The 20,770-nt window shown below is 41.3% G+C and overlaps 1 protein-coding gene across 1 annotated transcript; it reads left to right on the top strand.

The window, feature by feature from the left end:
- Positions 1–6,069: 6,069 nt before the first annotated feature.
- LOC139452803 (salivary peroxidase/catechol oxidase-like) lies at positions 6,070–18,680 on the top strand. The gene is made up of 13 exons (XM_071234424.1): positions 6,070–6,139; positions 6,940–6,982; positions 8,443–8,576; positions 9,035–9,208; positions 10,654–10,708; positions 11,976–12,091; positions 12,839–12,937; positions 13,308–13,415; positions 14,307–14,467; positions 15,303–15,805; positions 16,015–16,184; positions 18,005–18,107; positions 18,592–18,680. Exons 1-13 carry the CDS (start codon positions 6,091–6,093, stop codon positions 18,644–18,646), a joined length of 1,770 nt encoding a protein of 589 aa, XP_071090525.1. The 5' UTR covers positions 6,070–6,090; the 3' UTR covers positions 18,647–18,680.
- The last annotated feature ends 2,090 nt before the right edge of the window (positions 18,681–20,770 follow it).

Genomic DNA, 20,770 nt, shown 5'->3' on the forward strand with positions numbered 1-20,770 from the left:
ACCTGATTTCCTGTTGTGCTTCTATGCAAACAGACAATGATAGGATCTGAAGACACGGGTGGCCTTGCCATCAAAGGTGCCGCAATTCGCTGTGCAGAGTTGCGTCCCTTAGGAACCTCAGAAACCTCTGATTCAATCCTAATCCCGGTTCGCCTCGATTGTTTCTAGGTTTCTAAGCACCGTAGCTGCTCGTGGGTTTCCTGAAAGTGATAAACGTCTGTGACCTGCAGAATAACAAAGAAACTGAACACGGAAACAGACCAAGAACACTCCCATCTGACGACGTACGTTGCACTTTATCACATGTGTCTATTAAACAGACAGTTTTACATCAGTGGATAAAGTCGTGAGTTCACTGGCTACATTGTAGATGTCAAATCCTATAGTGAGAGAGTGAGTTTGGTTTAACGCCGCTTTTAACAGTATTCCAGTTATATCACGGCGCGTCAGCTTAATGTGGGAAGAAAACACGAAGAGATGCAGGTCTCAAACGTTTACCACTTCGGTGAACCCACGAGCACGGGTATGGTGCTGACAAACCTAGAAACATAATCGGGGCGAACCGGGATTCGAACCCAGAATCATAAGTTTCTGGCGTGCCCAAGGGACGCAACTCTGTCAAATCCTATACGGAACATGTACATGCGATGCAACTGATGTATAACTCAGCATTTTCACAGTGATTAGGTTTGTTTGTTGTTTTATGTCACAGCCAGCAATATTCCAGCTTTATCCCGTCGGTATGTATATATTCAAGTCTGGCCTAGACAATCCAGTGGTGGATAGCATGACGACAGAAGCCAGGTTACCGTTGCTGACCACCCGATGACCACGGTAATCGATGAGCATCGATCCAGTCAATCGGGATACGATACATTGATCAACCAAGTCAGTAAGCGTGACCACCTGATCCCGTTAGTCGTCTCTTACAAGCACTGTCGCGTGTTACGGTAAGCATGGGTTGCTCAACACCTATTCTAACCCGTGTCTTGACGGGTCGTCATCGTAATGAGAAGATATACTAATACAGCGTCAACTTGAACAATTCCAATGGTAGCGACAGTTATGATTTACTGCACTTACTTTCTGCAACTTTCAGCATTTAAGCACGGTTAGTATTTTGCTTCCAAGTACAAAGATTCATTGAATGATTTTAACGTAGTATTGAACATATTGTGCCACATTAAATAATAAAATATTGAAAAACAAACTAATTTTTTTTCGAACAAGCAATCCCAAAACAGTAGACGTATTGTAGGTTATTTCTGATGATAGTTTCTGACGCTCAAAATATGTTCTTGTGGCCTGTGGTGATTATCCTACGGCAGCTCGTAAATTTGAGTGACCTCCCTTAGTTGTTTACAGTCCAAGCTCCGTCCCAGCGCTTGGCACCTTCGTTATCCTCCTGATATAGAGAACTCCACTGAGTGGAGCTTGTTTGTATTCGTTGATTCACACATTATAATAAAATGTTCATTTTTCAAAATTCATAATACATTATAACAAAATGTTCATTTTTCAAAATTCATAATTCACTCTTTATCCCAGCCTGAGGAAATGGCCAACCGAATCTAGAAACTGCATTTGGGATTTCACCTCTCTATTCAACTCGTCCTTCAGGCGACAGAGACGGTTCTCCACCTCTCTGTACACTCTCTTCCCGCCTCTTGGAGCTACTCCAAAGTCGAGCTGTAAAATTTTAGCTCGTTCTTCCTGTTCCACCTTCCTGACTACCTCCACAAATCGTTAGATGTCGGGATGTCGGTGAGGGAGACCTCGGTTGAGTCGGTTGTGAAAGCCTTCCAGGATGTTGTTCGTCCTGGGACCTGTTGTACCGTGATGGTTCCACAGTGGTAGGGGGAATCGTGCTTCGTGCTCGACCCAGGTAGTGACGATGTAGTCGTTGAAGGCGACAGCTCTTGGTACATCTGGTGTGTTGTCCATTGCATCAACCCACGTGTCCTGGATCTTGTTCTGGGGGAGTAGGGGTAGGCCAACTGCTCTTCTTATCCACTTGCAGACTTCAGGATCTTCTTAATACGCGACAGCTAGTCCCAGACCCTGGACCTTCCTCCATATCGCCTGGCAGTAATCATGGAAGAAACAAGTTTAATAACTGTTTCTTTCTAATGTTATTTTTGTAATTTCTAAAAATTGTCTTCTCACCATACAGGCATCTTTCATTACACTTACATTAATTTTTTTTTTTAAACTTTCCTTTAAGCCCCCTAATCCACTAAAGCTCTACCCCTTTCATTTCTACCACCTCTACTCAAGACCTTAATCTCTCCTTTAGGTGAGTTCATAATGCCAGACAGGTAAAGGCCGCGTGTTGTTTTAACTAATTGTAGGGGAACTGGGTTGTAGGGGAAATGGGATGTATGGGTTTTGGGAGATAACCGTTTCAGTGTAATTTGTTATTCAATGATCTTGTGTGGTTATTTACTGATTTCACAATTTAGTTCCTTACCTACCGACTTCTGGGTTAACGTACGCGCTTCAACTTTGCAATCAATACGTAACAGTAAACAATACGATAAACACGTGTGGGGCATGTGGCAGAAGGATATCGATGTTGTGTGTATGCCGTACGTCGTCTCAACAACGCGTATCTGGCTGAAAAATACGGACACCTTTTTGGCCCACTTGTTTTGTTTTTTGGGTTTTGTTCTTGAAATTTCAAGACACGAAGTTAAAAATTCAAAAATAAAAATCTTGAAATTTCAACTTATTATCTTGAAATTTCAACATCATTATCTTGAAATTTCAAGATCATTATCTTGAAATTTCAAGATCATTATCTTGAAATTTCAACTTAGTATCTTGAAATTTCAACATAGCATCTTGAAATTGCAACAAAGCATCTTGAAATTTCATATGGGTCTTGCAAATTAAGATAATAAGTTGAAATTTCAAGATAATAAGTTAAATTTACAAGTTTTAATATTAAAATTTTAACTTAGTATCTTGAAATTTCAACATAGCATCTTGTATTTTCAACTTAGCATAAATTTCAATTTAGTGTCTTGAAATTTCAACCTAGTATCTTGAAAATTAAGATAACAAGTTGAAATTTCAAGATAATAAGTTGAAATTATCCACTTGAAATTTTGAAATGTCAACTTAGTACGTATCTTAACATTTCATCTTAGTATCTTGAAATTTCAAAAAGAAAGAAAAAATCAAATGGCCCTGAAAGGCTTTCGTAGAGAACACCTGAACACACTGTTAATTTCTTCTATACACATTATGGACTACTAAGGAGATAATAACATCAACACGTGTTACCGTGCAGCCTGTATGCACATGCATTGCACGAGTTCTTGCCTTGTGATAAATTGTCATAAATCCCATGTTAGAGTTGCCATGGTTTCAGCTGCCGATAACGGCATCTGATCATTTGATATCTGTTTCGGAAGATAATCGAGACTATTCTCTGACGTTGACGTTATTACATTATTACAGTTGCATCACGGGTGTCAGCTTTAATGTGAGCGGAACGCCAGAACATGTTCAGCGATTTTCGGGACTGTAAACATGAACTTGACTCATGTCAAAGGCACAAAGATGATTCATGTTTATTTTCGAGAAATAGTTCAGGAAATGACATTGTACTTATAATATGACATTCAAAGAAGATAGTGAATTAACTTTGAAAGAAGAGATCTTCCCGAGGCAATTAACTGTTAACAGTTTCAACTGTAATATCATGGTCAACTCCCTTGCCTCGGGAATATGAAGAAGAGCAAGTCGACCCAAAACTCAGTGGGACATGCTCAGTAATACCGCGGTCAACGAATCAGTATACATTCAAATTCATTCCTGTGTCCGCCAAGGGCATCCATAAGAGGATCGTTGATGTTTTCACAAAATGTCTTATTTGTTAAATCAGTTACAAAACGTACGTAAAATATGAAAACAGACTCTCATGATGGACGCGACAAATTATGAAATCCTCTGGTCATGAACCAATCTATAATGTGATAATAATTTCCTGTGGTAGTAACTGCTCACTAAACCAGAAACCTTTAACAGTCCTTTGTACAATAGCTGAGTGAGTTAATTTATCCAGGCGCTGAAGTTCGGTTCAAAATTAAAATAAGAGGCATCTAACCTACACTTGAGCTACATCACTTTTCAAAACAGTAGGTTTATCTCTTAAATATTGTCCACGTGGCGTCTATCCGCTGGTTTAGTTAAAATATTAATTGACAGAACGAATAATGATGTAGGCAACAAAACCTTTCCATATCCTTAAGAAATCTCTAATGACTACGAATGACAATAAAATAGTGATGATACAAGATGCTCGCGAAAAGAAGAGCGTATCCTGCATCACCGGTCGCACCCATCACAAACACATGCAAAGGCAAGCCAATTGGTGACCTGAAAAAGACACGGGACCATATGGTACAAGAAAAGATAGGGGTTTGCATCGGCAATGTTTTGTCACCGATGCGTAAAGTTTGGACATTTCCTGCAAATGTCTACAAAAAAACTTCAGAAAGTTTTGATGAGGCCTTGAATGGTGTAACCTTGATCAAACAACAACTGAGCAAGAGTCGTATGACGCTCTTTGAAAGAGCATGCTCTATTGTACCTCAGTTGTGAAATGTGAGCTGCTGGAATATTGCAGGACATAAATGGAAAGTTGACTTTTGGAAAGTTGAAGTCATATAGTCCTGTGGAGAGTGTTTTGTCACAGAATCTTTCATCTTCCCGAGGCAAGAAAGTTAACTGACTTTAAAAGTTCAGTTTCCACCCTTGCCGAACCAGGCTGGAATAACTGAGCTCGATCGTAGGGCCACCAGTGGCTATTACCAGTTATGTCCCTTCTAAGCCTCTCCTATGGACCAATCAGATTCCACCTCTCGTATCACTTGCGTTTGCTTCAAACAAAATGGTGGCGCCCAGTCAAGACGATCTGATCAAAACTCAAGATCTATATTGTGAGAAAACGGGTCTTACATAGCGAAATGCATCAAATCACGCGTGCACCTTGATTAAAACATGAAAGAATTGGGAAAATATCTGCTGACAACGAGTTGGCGGTGCACATGCTTTGCAAATCCTCCAATCGATCGAAATCTGCACGACAGTTTACGAACCGGATTTCGATTTCGGTGCGCGATTTTGATTGGACAATGCATAGACTCGTTAGTCCAGACAAAATGTAACTCCATAACACCAGCCTAGTTCGGCAAGGGTGGAAACTGGACTTTTATAGTCAGTTAACTCTCTTGCCTCGGGAAGATGAGAATCTTTATGCATAGAACTAAATATGAAACAGATAAGCCTGTCTCACTGGTCTCTTTTACATCTAGTTCAGGTGGGTACATCGGTGGAAAGAAAGTGTCGATTTGATGGTTATTGATCGATATCAGACCCGTAACTTACTGGTATAAATCACAACCTGATCATTGAACCCTTTGGGTCTGCATAAGGGGTGTCGTCGACGGCAGGGGCTGTATGTTTACTTACGGGCCATTCATTGGTGCCCCTTTATGCCGAGCGTTAGGTAGGGTAACAACAAGTACCATATTGGAATGTTTTTTGGTATGACGCATGAAATGCTTGTATGAACATATGAACTTCTGCATAAAATGTATGTATTTTGAACCTAAACATGGGATGGTGGAGTAGCCCGTTGTTCGCTCGTCACGCCGAAGGCCATTTTTGGTGTACCTCACCATATTCCTGAAATATTGCAAAAGCGGCGTAAAACCATACTGACTCACTCAACCTTAGCATACATTCACATCTGTTGTATGTATCATTTCGAAGGCATGTGTCTCTTCATTATGCTATGCATCTTTCAATCAGAAGAGCCGTATTTACTTGTCGGAAAACATCTGTTAAGAACAAACTCGTGTATATGTTTGGACTTGTGAAGATGTATAAAGCAAATATGGAAACAATTGTCATGTGCGTACATGTAAGTGTAGACAGGTCATGTGTATTTAGCGCCCCACGTGGATAGATGTCCTACGACAGCTGTGTTGACCATTCTTATGTTGACCATGTTGTCTTTACCCACAACATATAAGAATTAAACAGTCACCTTGGAAGTTCCATGAGGAAGATACAAGTATGTACGTTCTGTGCCTACTGATAGCGTCAGCCCTGCTTCCAAACGCTGGTAAGGTTACTTCACACAAGCAAACTCTTACACCTTACTTTCAACATGGAACTCAATTGGCCAGATCCACCCTTCATTCTGACATGTACCGCCTCCGTGGTCTAGTGGTAGAGCGTCCGCCTGGAGAGCGGAAGGTCCGGGGTTCGATCCCCGGCCACGTCACACCAAAGACGTTAAAAGATGATACTTGTTGTTACCCTGTTTGGCGCTCGGCATTAAGGGTCTAAAACAAGGGCTGGTCGGCTTGGAGTCAGTATACTGTGTCTAGAGTGGGGATTTCATGCTGGCATGGTATATCAGTGGGCTAGCAATATAAATTGGCATCAGTCCGGACTAGTACAAGCAGCCATACACGCGCACATGCACGTCGCTATATGAGTGCAATATGATCTTGGACGCGATGTGAAACCCCATTTGACCCCACCTCCTGACATGTACAGATGCTACTGTAAAAAGCAAACGTATACGTGTTTATCAAAGGAAGTATACGCTGTTCGCAAAAAAATGCACTGAAGTCCTTTGAGGTGCTGTAAAGCAAATATATTAGCCGTTTCTTATTTCATATCATGTTGAACATTATAAGATATTTGTGAATGATTTGATTTAATTTCAGGAAAATCTGTCATTTCATATCTGTTAATAATAATAATAATAATAATAATAATGATAATAATGATAATAATAAAATAATAATAGTAATAATATTAATGTAATAAATTAAAATTGCAAAGAACATATTTATAATAAACAGCCTCCTGTGTATTGATGACTAAAGTTGATAGTGAATCAATCTGTTTCAGAAACCAGAGGCGATGCGGAACACCATGTGTTTGTAAGAGACAAGTAAGTTTTTCGAAGGCCTTTCAACTAAATACAAAACGTTGCATCAAAAAAAGGTAAGAGACGACTGAGAGTTTCGAAGGATTTCATCTACACACTAAAGACATCAATAGAAATATCACGTGCTTGTATGAGACATGTAAGTATTTGCAATCTCTCAACGTCAACGCTAGAGAATGCTAGTAACCTCGAACACCTGCCGGGGACACGGGTGGCCCAGTCGTCTAAGGCGCCGCGATTCGCTGTGCAGAGTTGCGTCCCTTGGGCACGACAGAAACCTATGATTGTGGGTTCGAATCCCGGTTCGCCCCGATTATGTTTCTAGGTTTGTCAGCACCATACCCGTGCTCGTGGCTTTCACCGAAGTGGTAAACGTCTGAGACCTGCATCACTTCAGGCTTTCCTCCCACATTAAGCTGACACGCCGTGATATAACTGGAATAATGTTAACAGCGGCGTTAAACACAACTCACTCACTCGAACATCTGCCGAGGGCAAAATAAACGGTTCCAGCCTTCTGTGTCTACATTTTTAGGTACAATCGAGCATGCTCTTTCTACAAACATTTCAGCGTCATACTTGCTCATAGGTGAGGTAAGGTGAAATTGGTTTTAACGTCGCGTCCAAGATTATTGCACTTATATAGCGACGTGCATCTACGTGTGTGTGTTTGTGTCGCTGATTGTACTAGTCTGGACTGATGCCAATTTATAGTGCTAGCTCACTGAGATACCATGTCGCAGTTTAACATGAATACCCCACTCAGACACAGTATACTGACTCCGAGCCGACCAGTCCTTGTTTTAGCCCCTTAATGCCGAGCGCCAGACAGAGTAACAACAAGTACCATCTTTTAACGTCTTTTGGTATGACGCGGCCGGGGATCAAACCCCGGACCTTTCGCTCTCCGGGCGGACACTCTACCACTAGACCACGGAGGCGGTCCACTTGCTCATAAGTTATTTGATCAAGGTTACAACCTTCAAGGCCTCAGTAAAGCTTTCAAAAAGTGTTGTGGTAGACATATGGAGATCATTTCTAAATTTGATGCAAAATTATGTCCGATGCAATTCCCCATTTAGTCGTGTAGCGTATGTTCCCTTTAGTTTCAGGTGAACAAGTGACTTACCTTTGCATGTGTTTGTGACGGGTGCATCCGGTGGAGCAGGATACGCTCACCTTTATAGCGAACACCTGACCTGTCATCACTATTTGATAGTGATTAATAATCACATGCTTATGCTATAGTCGGAATCGTACAATCGACTCTGCTTGAAGCAGAGATTTCTTATGAATATGGAAAGTGTTTTCTCACTTGTACTTATTGAAAATGAACAGGGATGTCAACATTAACAAAAACGTTGCAGAATCATCATGACAAATTAAAATTGTTTGTGACCCATCGAACTTTACTAATTTCAATAATTATACTTTATGTTGATTGCGGGTTTTGTTTGCTGTAGAAGACAGTCTGAAGAATGCAACCGATGGGGTAAATATCGCGAAGAATACAACTACTGCAACAATCTGAAGAAGCCAGTTTGGGGAAGTAGCTATGACAAACTGGCCCGCTCTTTGCCCCCTGAATATGATGATGGTACGACATCGGGTTTGCCCCTCCTACTATCATATACATCTTAATAGATATACGCTTGACCTAGGTATAGTTTGTAAGGGAATACGCATATCTATCCGAACTAAACGTTTCATGTCTGAAAACGAAGATATCTTTTACTTGTTTTTAAAATCAGAATTCATAAATATTGTGAACTCTTTATCTAAATGAACCAATATACATTTTTCACTGTTTTAGAGACTATGATTCATGACATGGTGTCCATTTCATGGCGTTATTTTGTGTTGCTGTAAAAGTGACATTTAGAATAAAATAGTTGTCGGACATAGATGGGTTTTAATTATGTCGATCTAAAATGCTAGAACTGTCACTTGTTTCGAGCCTAGTCTGTCTTTCAGGACATAGTGGACTCTGTTGAAACCATGGAATATATTATTGTATAGAATTTATGTATACCAGTTATGCATCGTCTCCTGTAGGGAAGGGGACGCCAAGGCAGATGTCGGTCAATGGAGGTCTGCTGCCAAATCCCAGGACTGTGAGCGTAACTGTTCACAGTGATAAGTCAGTGCTGAACAATGAACACTCCCTCATGCTGATGCAGTGGGGACAGTTTATTAATCACGACATGGTCGGGACTCCAAACACGACAGGTACACTTGGATATTATTATACAAATAATTACTTTTGACGAAGTCAATACAGTAAACTACGGTTATGACGAACACGCTTATAACGAACTGACGGATATAACGAACTTACTTTTTGATCCCGACTACTTGCTGTAGTCATGCTGTATATGTACTTATAACGAACTACGGTTATAACGAACTAAAATCAGTAGTCCCTTTGAGTTCGTTATAACCGTAGTTTACTGTAAGAGAAAACGAGGACTCGAGGACCTGACCCTTGAGGTAGTCTGACCAGACCGAGGCCGCAGGCTGAGGTCCGGTTAGACCGCCGAAGGTGTCGGGTTCGAGGGTCCTTTTCGCATATTGAACTCGCCTAGAGAAATCATTCGTTTTATTATACCGACCGAAGTTCACTTTAAAATTTATGAAGTCTTCAAACCGTCTTCTGATACGTTTCAGTAAGTTAGCTGCGAACCGTAAAATGTCCATACCAGACGCCATCTTGTTTTCTAGCAGACGAGTCAATATTCATCACGTGACAGGTCAATACTGATTATGTGACGAGTCAATATTCGAGGTCAGTCACATGATTTCGGGGTCTACGTTGAATTGTATTGTTTCATCACGTGGTACGGTTTAACCAAGTTATCGTTCACTTTAGGTATGTTAAGGTATCGATAGATTTCTTAGGGTATTCAATATATTATACTCCTTTGGGTCTGGTCCATTATGTATTTTGAAGCCATTCAGTAGACCTTTTAACATTCTTAATAGAGGTATAACAAAATATCTTAGGGAATATGGTATTTTGGTATACATTATTTATATCCATCCCTAAATCATCCTTGTTATGGTAATACATTCAAGACATGTCGTGATCATGTTTTTTTTGTTTTCTATTCAGTTTAGCAGTAGACGCCATTTCGAATTTCGATTTACACCGACTCTTTATTTCTAATGATTATGTTTTAACGCATTAAATATTATTTTGTGTATTGTTATCCTGCCATTTGTTCCACACTTGGGGAGACCGATTACGTGGTCTAGTGGTAGAGCGTCCGCCCGGAGAGCGGAAGGTCTGGGGTTCGATCCCCGACCGCGTCATACCAAAAGACGTTAAAAGATGGTACTTGTTAGTACCCTGTCTGGCGCTTGGCATTAAGGGGCTAAAACAAGGACTGGTCGGCTCGGAGCCAGTATACTGTGTCTGAGTGAGGCATTCATGTTAAACTGCGGCATGGTATCTCAGTGAGCTGCCACACAAACACACACACGTAGATGCACGTCGCTATATAAGTGCAATAATCTTGGACGCGACGTTAAACCCCATTTCACCCCACCTCCACACTTGGGTACCTCAGTTATCATAATCATATAAATATTACAATAAGAAATAAGCAAGCAAAATGACTTTATAATCCTGTCGATCCATTAGTACTGTGACATCAGCCATTCTTCTGTTCCAGATTCCGAAGGGGATATTCTTGACTGTTGTAAGGAACCCACCGACGTCACCACAAAGTATGACTGATTCCAATGTGCAGGGTTCTAGCCAATTAGTACTTCTGTGTAATCTGTGCCAAAAGATATTATCAGGAATATCTCACAATTGTCATTACATGTACATTGCATAGGCTTTGTGCATTAATTTATATCATTATATCATGCTTGCTATGTCGAACGATTGCTGCACTATTCTCTTTCGCTTTTAGATTCAATAGAATCGTTGTGTGACAGCTGTTTTTCACATCCTTCATTCATAAAAATCATCAAAATTTAATAATGAATGTTATATTTGCTTTTATTTTTTACGTGTGACCAGGGGACCTAAGACTCTCTTAGCTTCGAGTTATCCCCCTTTTCCTAATTACCCTGCCTATTTGGCCCCATTTGTGACCAACTCGTGTTATTCCGGGACAAGCCGAATAGCGACTCGTGCCCCGCATTCGTGACCAACTCGTGTTATTCCGGGACAAGCCGAATAGCGACTCGTGCCCCTCTCATGGCCATTTTTGCGACCGGGTTCCGTCTTAGCGCAAACGGGCATACCTAAAACAATTGTCAACTCGTTGCGTAATTGTTCACATATATTTCCCTATATATTATATATATTTCAGATGCAATTTATAGCACATCGGGACGTGCGGAATTATACAGTATGATTGAACACATTTAACTGTGTTTTGGGTATATTTTTAGATGCAAGACATATGTAAAATCAAAAATTATTTCTGAGGGATTTGTTGACGAAGACTTTGAAATCATACGCGCATTCTGATTGGTTTGTCGTATTGTCGCACATAACATTCATCTTCTTGCAGGTTACGGAAAGGGGCGAGTGGTGATGAATAATGAGGTTCGTCAAGTAGAAAACGCCTCAGATTAGTCACGTGTGACTGTTCTTTCATACTAATCTGACATGCGCTTTAAAGCACACAGTGTTAGATATCGGCTTCAGATTAGAAGTACAAATTCGTTTGTGTTTGTGACGGGTGCCACCGGAGGGCAGGATACGCTCACCTTTTCACGAACACAAGGGCCCACTTGCACAAAGCGATCTTAGCGCTAAGATGATCGTAACTCCCATACTTTAACATAGGCTTACAATAGTCTTAGCGCTAAGATCGCTTTGTGCAAGTGGGCCCTGGTATCATTACTATTGGATAGTGATTCATAAACACATGCTCATGAGATATTTGGAATCGTACAGTCGACTCTGCTTTATGCAGAGATGACTATGGATATGAAAAGGGTTTTGTCGCTTCATTGACATGTTTCTACGTTTTAGCCCAGCCTCCGAGTGTTTCTCCATCTTCATACCCAACCAAGACAGATATTACAGGCAGGGCCGTTGTATGAGCTTCGTCAGATCAGAGGCCGTGCCCGGGTCAGGAACCAATGCCAGTGAGATACACGTTCCTAAACAGAAACGGCTGACAATGAAATACACTTCCGTTCAAAACAAACTTCACCTCGATGGCGACGAACTCGCGAACAGTTCGCGCCTCAGTCGCGACGTTTAGCGTGACGCTTTTTATTTATTTTGCATTCATATTTATTAATACGTGAATAAACAATTAAACAAGACAACGGCATTAAAAGTTTGCATTTTCGTCGTTGCATCGGTATCATCAGTATCATAGTACCGTTACCTCTGTTAAACACATGCATCATCAATATTAATATTAACTATTCACCATATACACGACCGAAAGAATAAAGAAGTTGCTATCCATTTACAAAATGGTTCATGTCTTCAATATTTAAGATCACATATCAATAACACAGTCACAAAGTCTTCAGCAACCCATGCTGCCGTAACAGCCGACTATGCATGTCGTAACAGGCGACTTACGGGATCGGGTGGTCAGGTTTGCTGACTTGGTTGATGAATGTCTTCGTATCCCAATTGCGTAGGCCGATGTTCCTGATATCAATCACTGGATTGTCTGGTCCAGACTCGATTATTTACAGACCGCCTTCACATAGCTGGAATATTGCTGAGTGCGGCGTTAAACAACAAACAAACAAACAAAACAAAACATGAAGACATATGTTGCCTTGATCATTGATCTGTCATACTTTTAACGTCAAAGTAATCATTCTGTGATATCATTGCCTTCTGAACTATATCATATTTGTGTTCTCCAGATCCTCGCCTGACGTACACTACTGCCAGTGCTTTCATCGACGGATCACACGTATACGGGCCGTACCCCGAGTTGGAAGATGCACTTAGAAAGAAAACCGGTAAAGTATAAGTCCGCCACTGAATGAGATGGATATATCGCCGCTTGAACAGCATTTCCGTTCCACAACACTAAAGCGCATGAGGTAGCCTAGCGTTCGTTCGTCGAGCCGAAGGCCCGGGTTCGATTCCCCATATTGAATCACTGGATTGTCTGGCCCAAACTCGATTATTTACAGACCGCCGTCATAATGCTGGAATATTGCTGAGTGAGGCGTTAAACAACAAACAAACAAACAAAACCATTAGTGTCTGTATATTTAAAGCGTTAACTATCGCCAGAAACCTTCTATTCCGGCTTAGTACTTGGGATATAACATTTTCCAGAATCCGAATTTTGTTGGTATTAAAACGACATATTTAATTCATCAGGTGGATTGCTCAAATTCAAAATGAAGAACGGAAAGGCTTTTCCACCTGTTGGTGATCCCACTGCTTGCTTCAATGGAAATAACCCAAACACCTACTGCTTTTGGACAGGTACTTCAATCTGTACCCTCTATACAAAAAACGTTTGCAACTCTTCACATAAACACGATTTGATATGAAGTTATATACACGTTACTACAAGTACACGTTCCTACATGTAGACTCGGGTGGTCAGGCTCGCTGATTTGGTTGATGCATGTCATCGTATCCCAACTGTGTGGATCGATGCTCATGATGTCAATCAGTGGAGTGTCTGGTCCATACTCGTTTATTTACAGACCGCCATCATATAGCTGGAATATTGCTGAGTGCAGCGTTAAACAACAAACAAACAAACAAAACAAAACATGTGGACAAGTGTTGCCTTGATCATGGATCTGTCTGTTGCCTGCAGTTGTTTGCGTTAACAGGGTTACAACACCCAAAGCCTCAGAAGTGGGGTCATTTCCAAATCAGTAACTAAAATGATGTTCGATGCAAATCCTTATTTTGACTTGTACCATATGATCCCGTGTGTTTTCAGATGAACTATTGCCTTGCCTTTGCATGTATGTTTTACGGGTGCCACCGGTGCGGCAGGATGCGCTCACCTTTATCGCAAACACCTGGTATCATCACTAGGTGATTGTGATTCATAAACACATGCTTGTGATATAGTCGGAATCGTAAAAAGGACTCTGGTTTTAGCAGAAATGTCTTTTGATTATGGGGGCGGTCGGGTAGCCTAGTGGTTAAAGCGTTCGCTCGTCACGTCGTAGACCCGGGTTCGATTACCGACATGGGTAAAATGTGTGAAGCCCATTTCTGGTGTCCCCCGCCGTGATATTGCTGGAATATTGCTAAAAGCGGCGTAAAACCATACTCACTCACTCACTTTTGATTATGTCGCTGTTATTTGACAATGATATATGAGGAAACGTTAACTTTGTTTCTCGGTTCAAGGCGACAGGAGGGCCAATGTGTTCCCTGGCCTAACGGCCCTGCACATCGCCTTCATGAGAGAACACAACCGCATTGCCCGGGTCCTTGCAAACAGACACCCAACTTGGAACGATGAGACGCTATTCAAAGCGACCAAGAAAATTGTTATTGCAGAGCTTCAGGTTATTTTTGCACTACAGTAAACTACGGTTATAACGAACTTAAAGGGACCACTAAATTTAGTTCGCAATAACCGTAGTTCGTTATAAGCACATATACAGCATAAATGCAGCAAATGGACGGGCCAAAAAACAGTTCGATTTATCGTCAGATCGTTATAAGCGTGTTCGTTATAAGCGTTGTTTACGGTATTATTAAATCTGACACAAAGTTACGATTTTTATTTATGTTTTGAATGTATTATTTAAATCCTCAATGAATTATTCCAGCAAATCAGAAATATTTACATGGACGATACATATCAATCCTGTCGGGATCCGGGTCCCTCGTATCCAATCTGTACGATCTCAGTCAGTCAGTGGACCCGAGAAGATCCGGGGTAGAATAGGTCTCCAGGCACTCATGCTTGCTGTAAAAAGCGACCATGCTTGTCGTAAGAGGCGACTAACAGGATCGGGTGAACATCCTCGCTGACTTAGTTGATGCATGTCATCGTATCCCAAGTGCGTGGATCGATGCTCATGATTTCAATCATTGGATTGTCTGGTCAAGACTCGATTATTTACAGACCGCCGTCATATAGCTTGAATATTGCTGAGTGTGGCGTTAAACAACAAACAAACAAACAGTCAGTCAGTCAGTGAGTTTGGGTTAACACCGCTGTGAACAATAATGCGGGGGGTATATATGGTCATGTCAGCTTCATATGGGGAAATCCCGAGCCGGTACCTGTTTACAAGTAAGGTCGCCTATTACATTGATGAACACAGAACGTGTATATGTTCCTTTAGCAGTTAGAGTTGAATATTTCAAAAGCTAAACTGGTCTATGTTTAAGGTAATAACCTACAAGCAATGGCTGCCTCTCATAATTGGTCCCGATTACATGAAGATCTATGAGATCAACAATGCCTACCAATACCAGGAAGAAATGAACCCAAGGATAACAAACGCCTTTGCAACATCCGCCATGCGATTCGGCCATTCTATGGTGCCCAAGAACCTGTTCATCGGAGGTCAGAAGAAGCCGGTTGCAAACCTCATCTCAAATACAGCTGCTGTACATAAAAGCATGGAAGACGTCCTCAACTCCATCACGGGGGGTGTCAACGAAAGGACGGACGCGTGGTTCTCGAAGGATATGACTGACTTTATGTTTGAAACTGCTATAAATGTTCGTGACGGTTACGACATCGTCAGCCTCAACATTCAACGTGGACGTGACCACGGCGTCCCTGCGTACAACAAATGGAGAGCGTACTGTAAACGGCCACAAATCCAATCTTTTTACAACAACGTTTTCTCAAATGAAATTGGAAGAAATCTTGCCAAAGTTTACAAGTTAGTATTCGTTTGTGCCATACTTACATTTACATTGGACATGTACGGAAAAAACCCTGACCATATATATACTTTCTTTCACGACAAGCATTAATTAACCTCTGTTCTACAACACCTTGTTACAGGAGAATATTTGGCGATGTCAAAATGTTTTCTCACATCTGTTCACATTCAAAGTCCCAGAAACACGAGATACATCCATGTTCCAGATCTGTGAACGACATCGACCTGTATAGCGGGAGTATTTCGGAGTGGAATGTTCCTAACGGCGTTGTCGGTGATGTCAACGCTTGTCTTATTGGGGAACAGTTCATGAGGATCAAGTATGGCGACAGGTTTTTCTGGGAAACAGAAAACACGAGAGTTGGATTTACCAAAGGTAAAGTTTTCAGGCGAGTGAGTGAGTGAGTTGGATTTAACGCCGCTTTTAACAGTATTCCAGTTATATCACAGCGTGTCAGCTTAATGTGGGAGGAAAGCCCGAAGTGATGCAGGTCTCAGACATTTACCACTTCGGTGAAACCCACGAGCACGGGTATGGTGCTGACAACCCTAGAAACATAATCGGGGCGAACCGGGATTCAAACCCACAATCATAGGTTTCTGGCGTGCCCAAGGGACGCAACTCTGCACATCTGCCACCCGTGCCCCCTAAAGTTGTCAGGCGTACTATCAGCCTTTGCGACTTTCTAGCCAAAGATGTTTTACATTACTTCAATACTTAAATGCGTGTTAGGTATTATTAAATTATTTCAGTGAAATCTGAAAAGTACACATATGTATTGCAGTTAGTCACGTTCAGTTTCCACCATAGGGATTGGACAAAATAGAATGCGGGTGGCCCCGTGTTATGTGGTAGAGTGCTCGATGGGTAGATTTACGTCCCTTAGCATGACCAGGAAACGCTGATCGAAACGCATCATTCAACCGATCGTTGCAGGCGTATATGGCTTGTAACTTTGGCTTTGGTACCACGTTAGACTGGGAAATCAGAGTATTCAGACCCAGTATTAACGCGTACTTAATGTTACACCGGAAGTAATCCCTGTTTACAGAAAATATCTAGAAGTGATGTCAAAGATCAGAGGTATATTTTATTTACCTCATCGCTGGTGTTCCGAAATGTGTTTACACCTCTTAAAACATATTTATATTAAATAACTGTTCCAAACAATGTTTAATCGTTTGGTTGATCCTGGAACAGTTAGGCTGGTTAGGTTTATCATCAGCTCAGGGCCCTTGCCCCCTCTACACGCAGCCCAGACAGCGAATGGGACTTCTCCCCAGAATCCCTGCCTAGTCGAACCCACTAAGAACTTTTCGGAGAATGTGAAGACTTACCATCACTGCAGCCTTCTGCATTACTCAGATTGTCAGAAGGGCTGTATTCCTGGTAGCAAACCTGGGTACTCTCCCAATGTCAGTCATCAGATTGAGAGGTACCAAACCTAAGGCACCAAGAACAATGGGGAGTCGGACAATTTGGTACTTTGGAAGCAAGCGTGACATTTCGAAAGCGAGGTCCGTATATTTGTCACGGTTTTCTTGAATGTTGTCAATCATATTAGTGTCAACAGGGACAGAAAATTCAATGATATAAACGATTTCATTGGATTAATCAAAAAGGACAAGATCAGGTTTGTTGGTCTGGATATGTCTGAGGCTGTATATTCCTAAGAATTTTGTATTTCTCATTTTCCATGACGCCCTCTACATATTCTGGGTCGTACCATGGATGGACCTCTGTGTCAAACCCACAAACATGGCGAAGACGGTAATAAAATGATCGAGCCACTCCATCATGTCGCTTAGATACTGTGTCTGTGTCGAAGCTGGGCATCCACTTACAATGTGTTGGACAGTTTCGTTAAATTCATTGCATAATCTACATTTCATATTTTACATTTTGATGCAAAATCACACATTGACGGTTTCGAGTGGAAAGTGACTGGTCCTGGGCAGCAAACAGAAAGCCTTCTGAAACGTTTCACAAGAGTATCATCAGACACAAAAGTGTGCAAAAGTGGAAAATGATTCTTCTTCTTCTTCTTCTTCTTCTTCTTATCATTATTATTATTATTATTATCAGTAGTAGTAGTAGTAGTAGTAGTAGTATAGGAAAATGTAGAAAGAAGTCTATGACAAACTCTGATCTCTCACTCTTGATTAAAGAGTATGCGTGTATGCTCATATTCTCAGAACAGAGAGATCAGCTGAAGAAGGTGACTCTTGCTCGAATCATCTGTGACAACACTGACATCCGCAGAATCCAGGAGAACGTCTTCATGAAGCCGGGCACTGAGTAAGACTCATCACCTCTACTTACGTATTTTCCTTTGAATATACGGGTTTAAATAGGTCTTCAGGGGCCCATGCTTGTCGTAAGAGGCGACTGTCGCGACTCGCTGACTTGGTTGATGTATGTCATCGTGTCCCAGTTGCGAAGATCGATGATTATAATCAGTCACTGGATTGTCTGGTTCACACTCGATCATTTTCAAACAGAAACAAACAACTTTCTTATCGAAGAAAGATTATCTTTATTTAATGTCATAAAATTTGACATACCATATTGTTATGAAAAATTAGAATGCTGGTTCACTTTTTGTCCTTCAAGACGATAACGCTCGTGCCCACAGAGCACGTATTGTAAGTGACTACCTCCATCTGCAAACATCACCAGAATGCAATGGCCAACCTTAGATTCCTATTGATGTAAGAAAGGAAATCCATTGAGAGAAAGAGTGAGACGGAGTTTAACTGCAAAATTGATTTCTGTCTTTCAGCAACCCTCGCGTCAGCTGTAGTGATATTCCACGAATGGACATGACGAAATTCTGAAAGAACCCTTTCTTTGGCTTCTTCAAGAAAAATAAACTCTCTTGAGACCTGTGTAAAGTGTTATGATTTAATAAGTACTGTTATGCTGAACGTTAAATGTCAACTTACTTGGGGTATTTACTTGTTTCGAGCTCTTTCACTTAGCTTGAAGTAACAAGCACAAGTGACAATGAATATATCACTATTGTTACCTGTCGATTCCAAAATTGAAACAATATATTAACCCAGAAATCTCTACGTGAACGAACTCAGTGTGAAACCAACAAACAACCAACAAATGGTTTACATTATTACAAATTGTGTTACAAAATTAACTAGGTTTACAAATCAACAAAGATTACTGCACAGCAATTACAATGGCAGTACACAATAGAGTGACAGTACATTCCACAATATTCAATGACAGTATGACAGTAATAATGTGATGGCAGTGGTCAGTATCAAATAAAAAAAATACCGTGGTGATCGCAAAAGTCAGTTATAATTATATATATTCACCCATCGGCGACAGTGGTCAAGCTTCGGAGATAGGCTAGGCAGGGAATCAGGGAAGATGAGCGATCCTCACATGAAAGCTGGTTACGATGTGATGAAAATGCGCGAGAGATCCGTTAACACGCGTCTCCTTATATACAACCTAACAAGCAACTGGAAATTTCTACACAGTGCTTTCACCAGTCAGGCGGCACAGGAACATCCCACATGTTTCTATAACAAACTAACAAATACATTGTTGAAAGGTCGGTTTTCAAAGAATATTTAGGGTCAACGTTTTCATTATAGGTAGATCTGGTATTCTAGTTTCGAAATCAAACACACGCCCATCCCATACATCCCACTATAACATGGTCGATCCCTTAGGTTTTGCTGGCACTTAACTTTAAGATCTGATTAAAATGAGACAGTCATCATCATGGAACTTGTGTAGCTGACAGAAACTGTCAATAAGAACAACAAAACCCTTTCCATATTCACAAGAAATCTCTGATTAAACAGAGTCGACAGTACGATTCCGACTATATCATGAACATGAGCTTATGAGTCACTATCAACCAGTGATGATACCAGGTGCTCGGGAAAAGGTGAACGTATCCTGCCCAACCGGTGGAACCCATCGGAAACACATGCAAAGGTACACTACATTTCTTAAGTACGTGATCCATATATCTAAACCACAAGCACATTCAGTCTGCCTGCCTGGTGGTAAGTGCTAAATTGGAGGCATTTCATCATGCAGTCAAACTCATACAGGAACGACCGGAAGCAAAGGCAGTCAGGCTCGCTGCGCTACAACTACCATCTTCCCGAGGCAAGAAAGTTAACTGACCTTAAAAGTCCAGTTTCCACCATCAAATCAAATCACATGAGCACCTTTATTATAATCATGAAATATTTGGAAAACATCTGTTGACAACGAGTTCGCACATGCTTTGCAAATCCTGCAATCGACCGAAATCAGCACGGCAGTTTATGAACCGGATTTCGATTTCGTTGCGCGATTTTGATTGGACTATGCATAGACTCGTTAGTCCAGCCAAAATGTAACTCAATAATACCAGCCTAGTTCGGTAAGGGTGGAAACTGGAATTTTATAGTCAGTTAACTCTCTTGCCTCGGGAAGATGTACAACAACGCTACAAGCCATCAGCGGCAATGAGACCAAACACAGTCAATAATATTCAATACGAATACACAAAACCAAGGGAAGCACATGGATCACGTCTCATGTAGACAGGCATTCATGGAAATGAAAAAGGTGTCACACTGGCGAAGCTAGCTCTAGACCATTCCCTTCAACAAACTAGAGATAAAGAGCAAAGTCATAGCCTCCATAGCCAAACAAAGGCACACCCAGTGGGACACAAGGAAGATCGGTCGATAACTATACAAGGAAAGTTGAAGTGGTCATCTCACGCCTCTGACATGCCCATCTTGCTATCAACCTGATTCCATTGCTCACCTGTTACTGGAATATCAATATCATGCCCCAGCCGGACTCGCTCCCCTCGAAGTCCATGTATGCTCAACGTTTTTGTATATTTGTTCGCTACTTCCCCAGCCTTCCTTCATATTCTAGTATTTGTAAGAATCAACCGTATTCGTGTATTCGTATCCTGATGACTC

Source organism: Haliotis cracherodii, unplaced genomic scaffold (genome assembly GCF_022045235.1).
Source record: "Haliotis cracherodii isolate W230 unplaced genomic scaffold, xgHalCrac1.p SCAF_9, whole genome shotgun sequence".
Taxonomy (NCBI): domain Eukaryota; kingdom Metazoa; phylum Mollusca; class Gastropoda; order Lepetellida; family Haliotidae; genus Haliotis; species Haliotis cracherodii.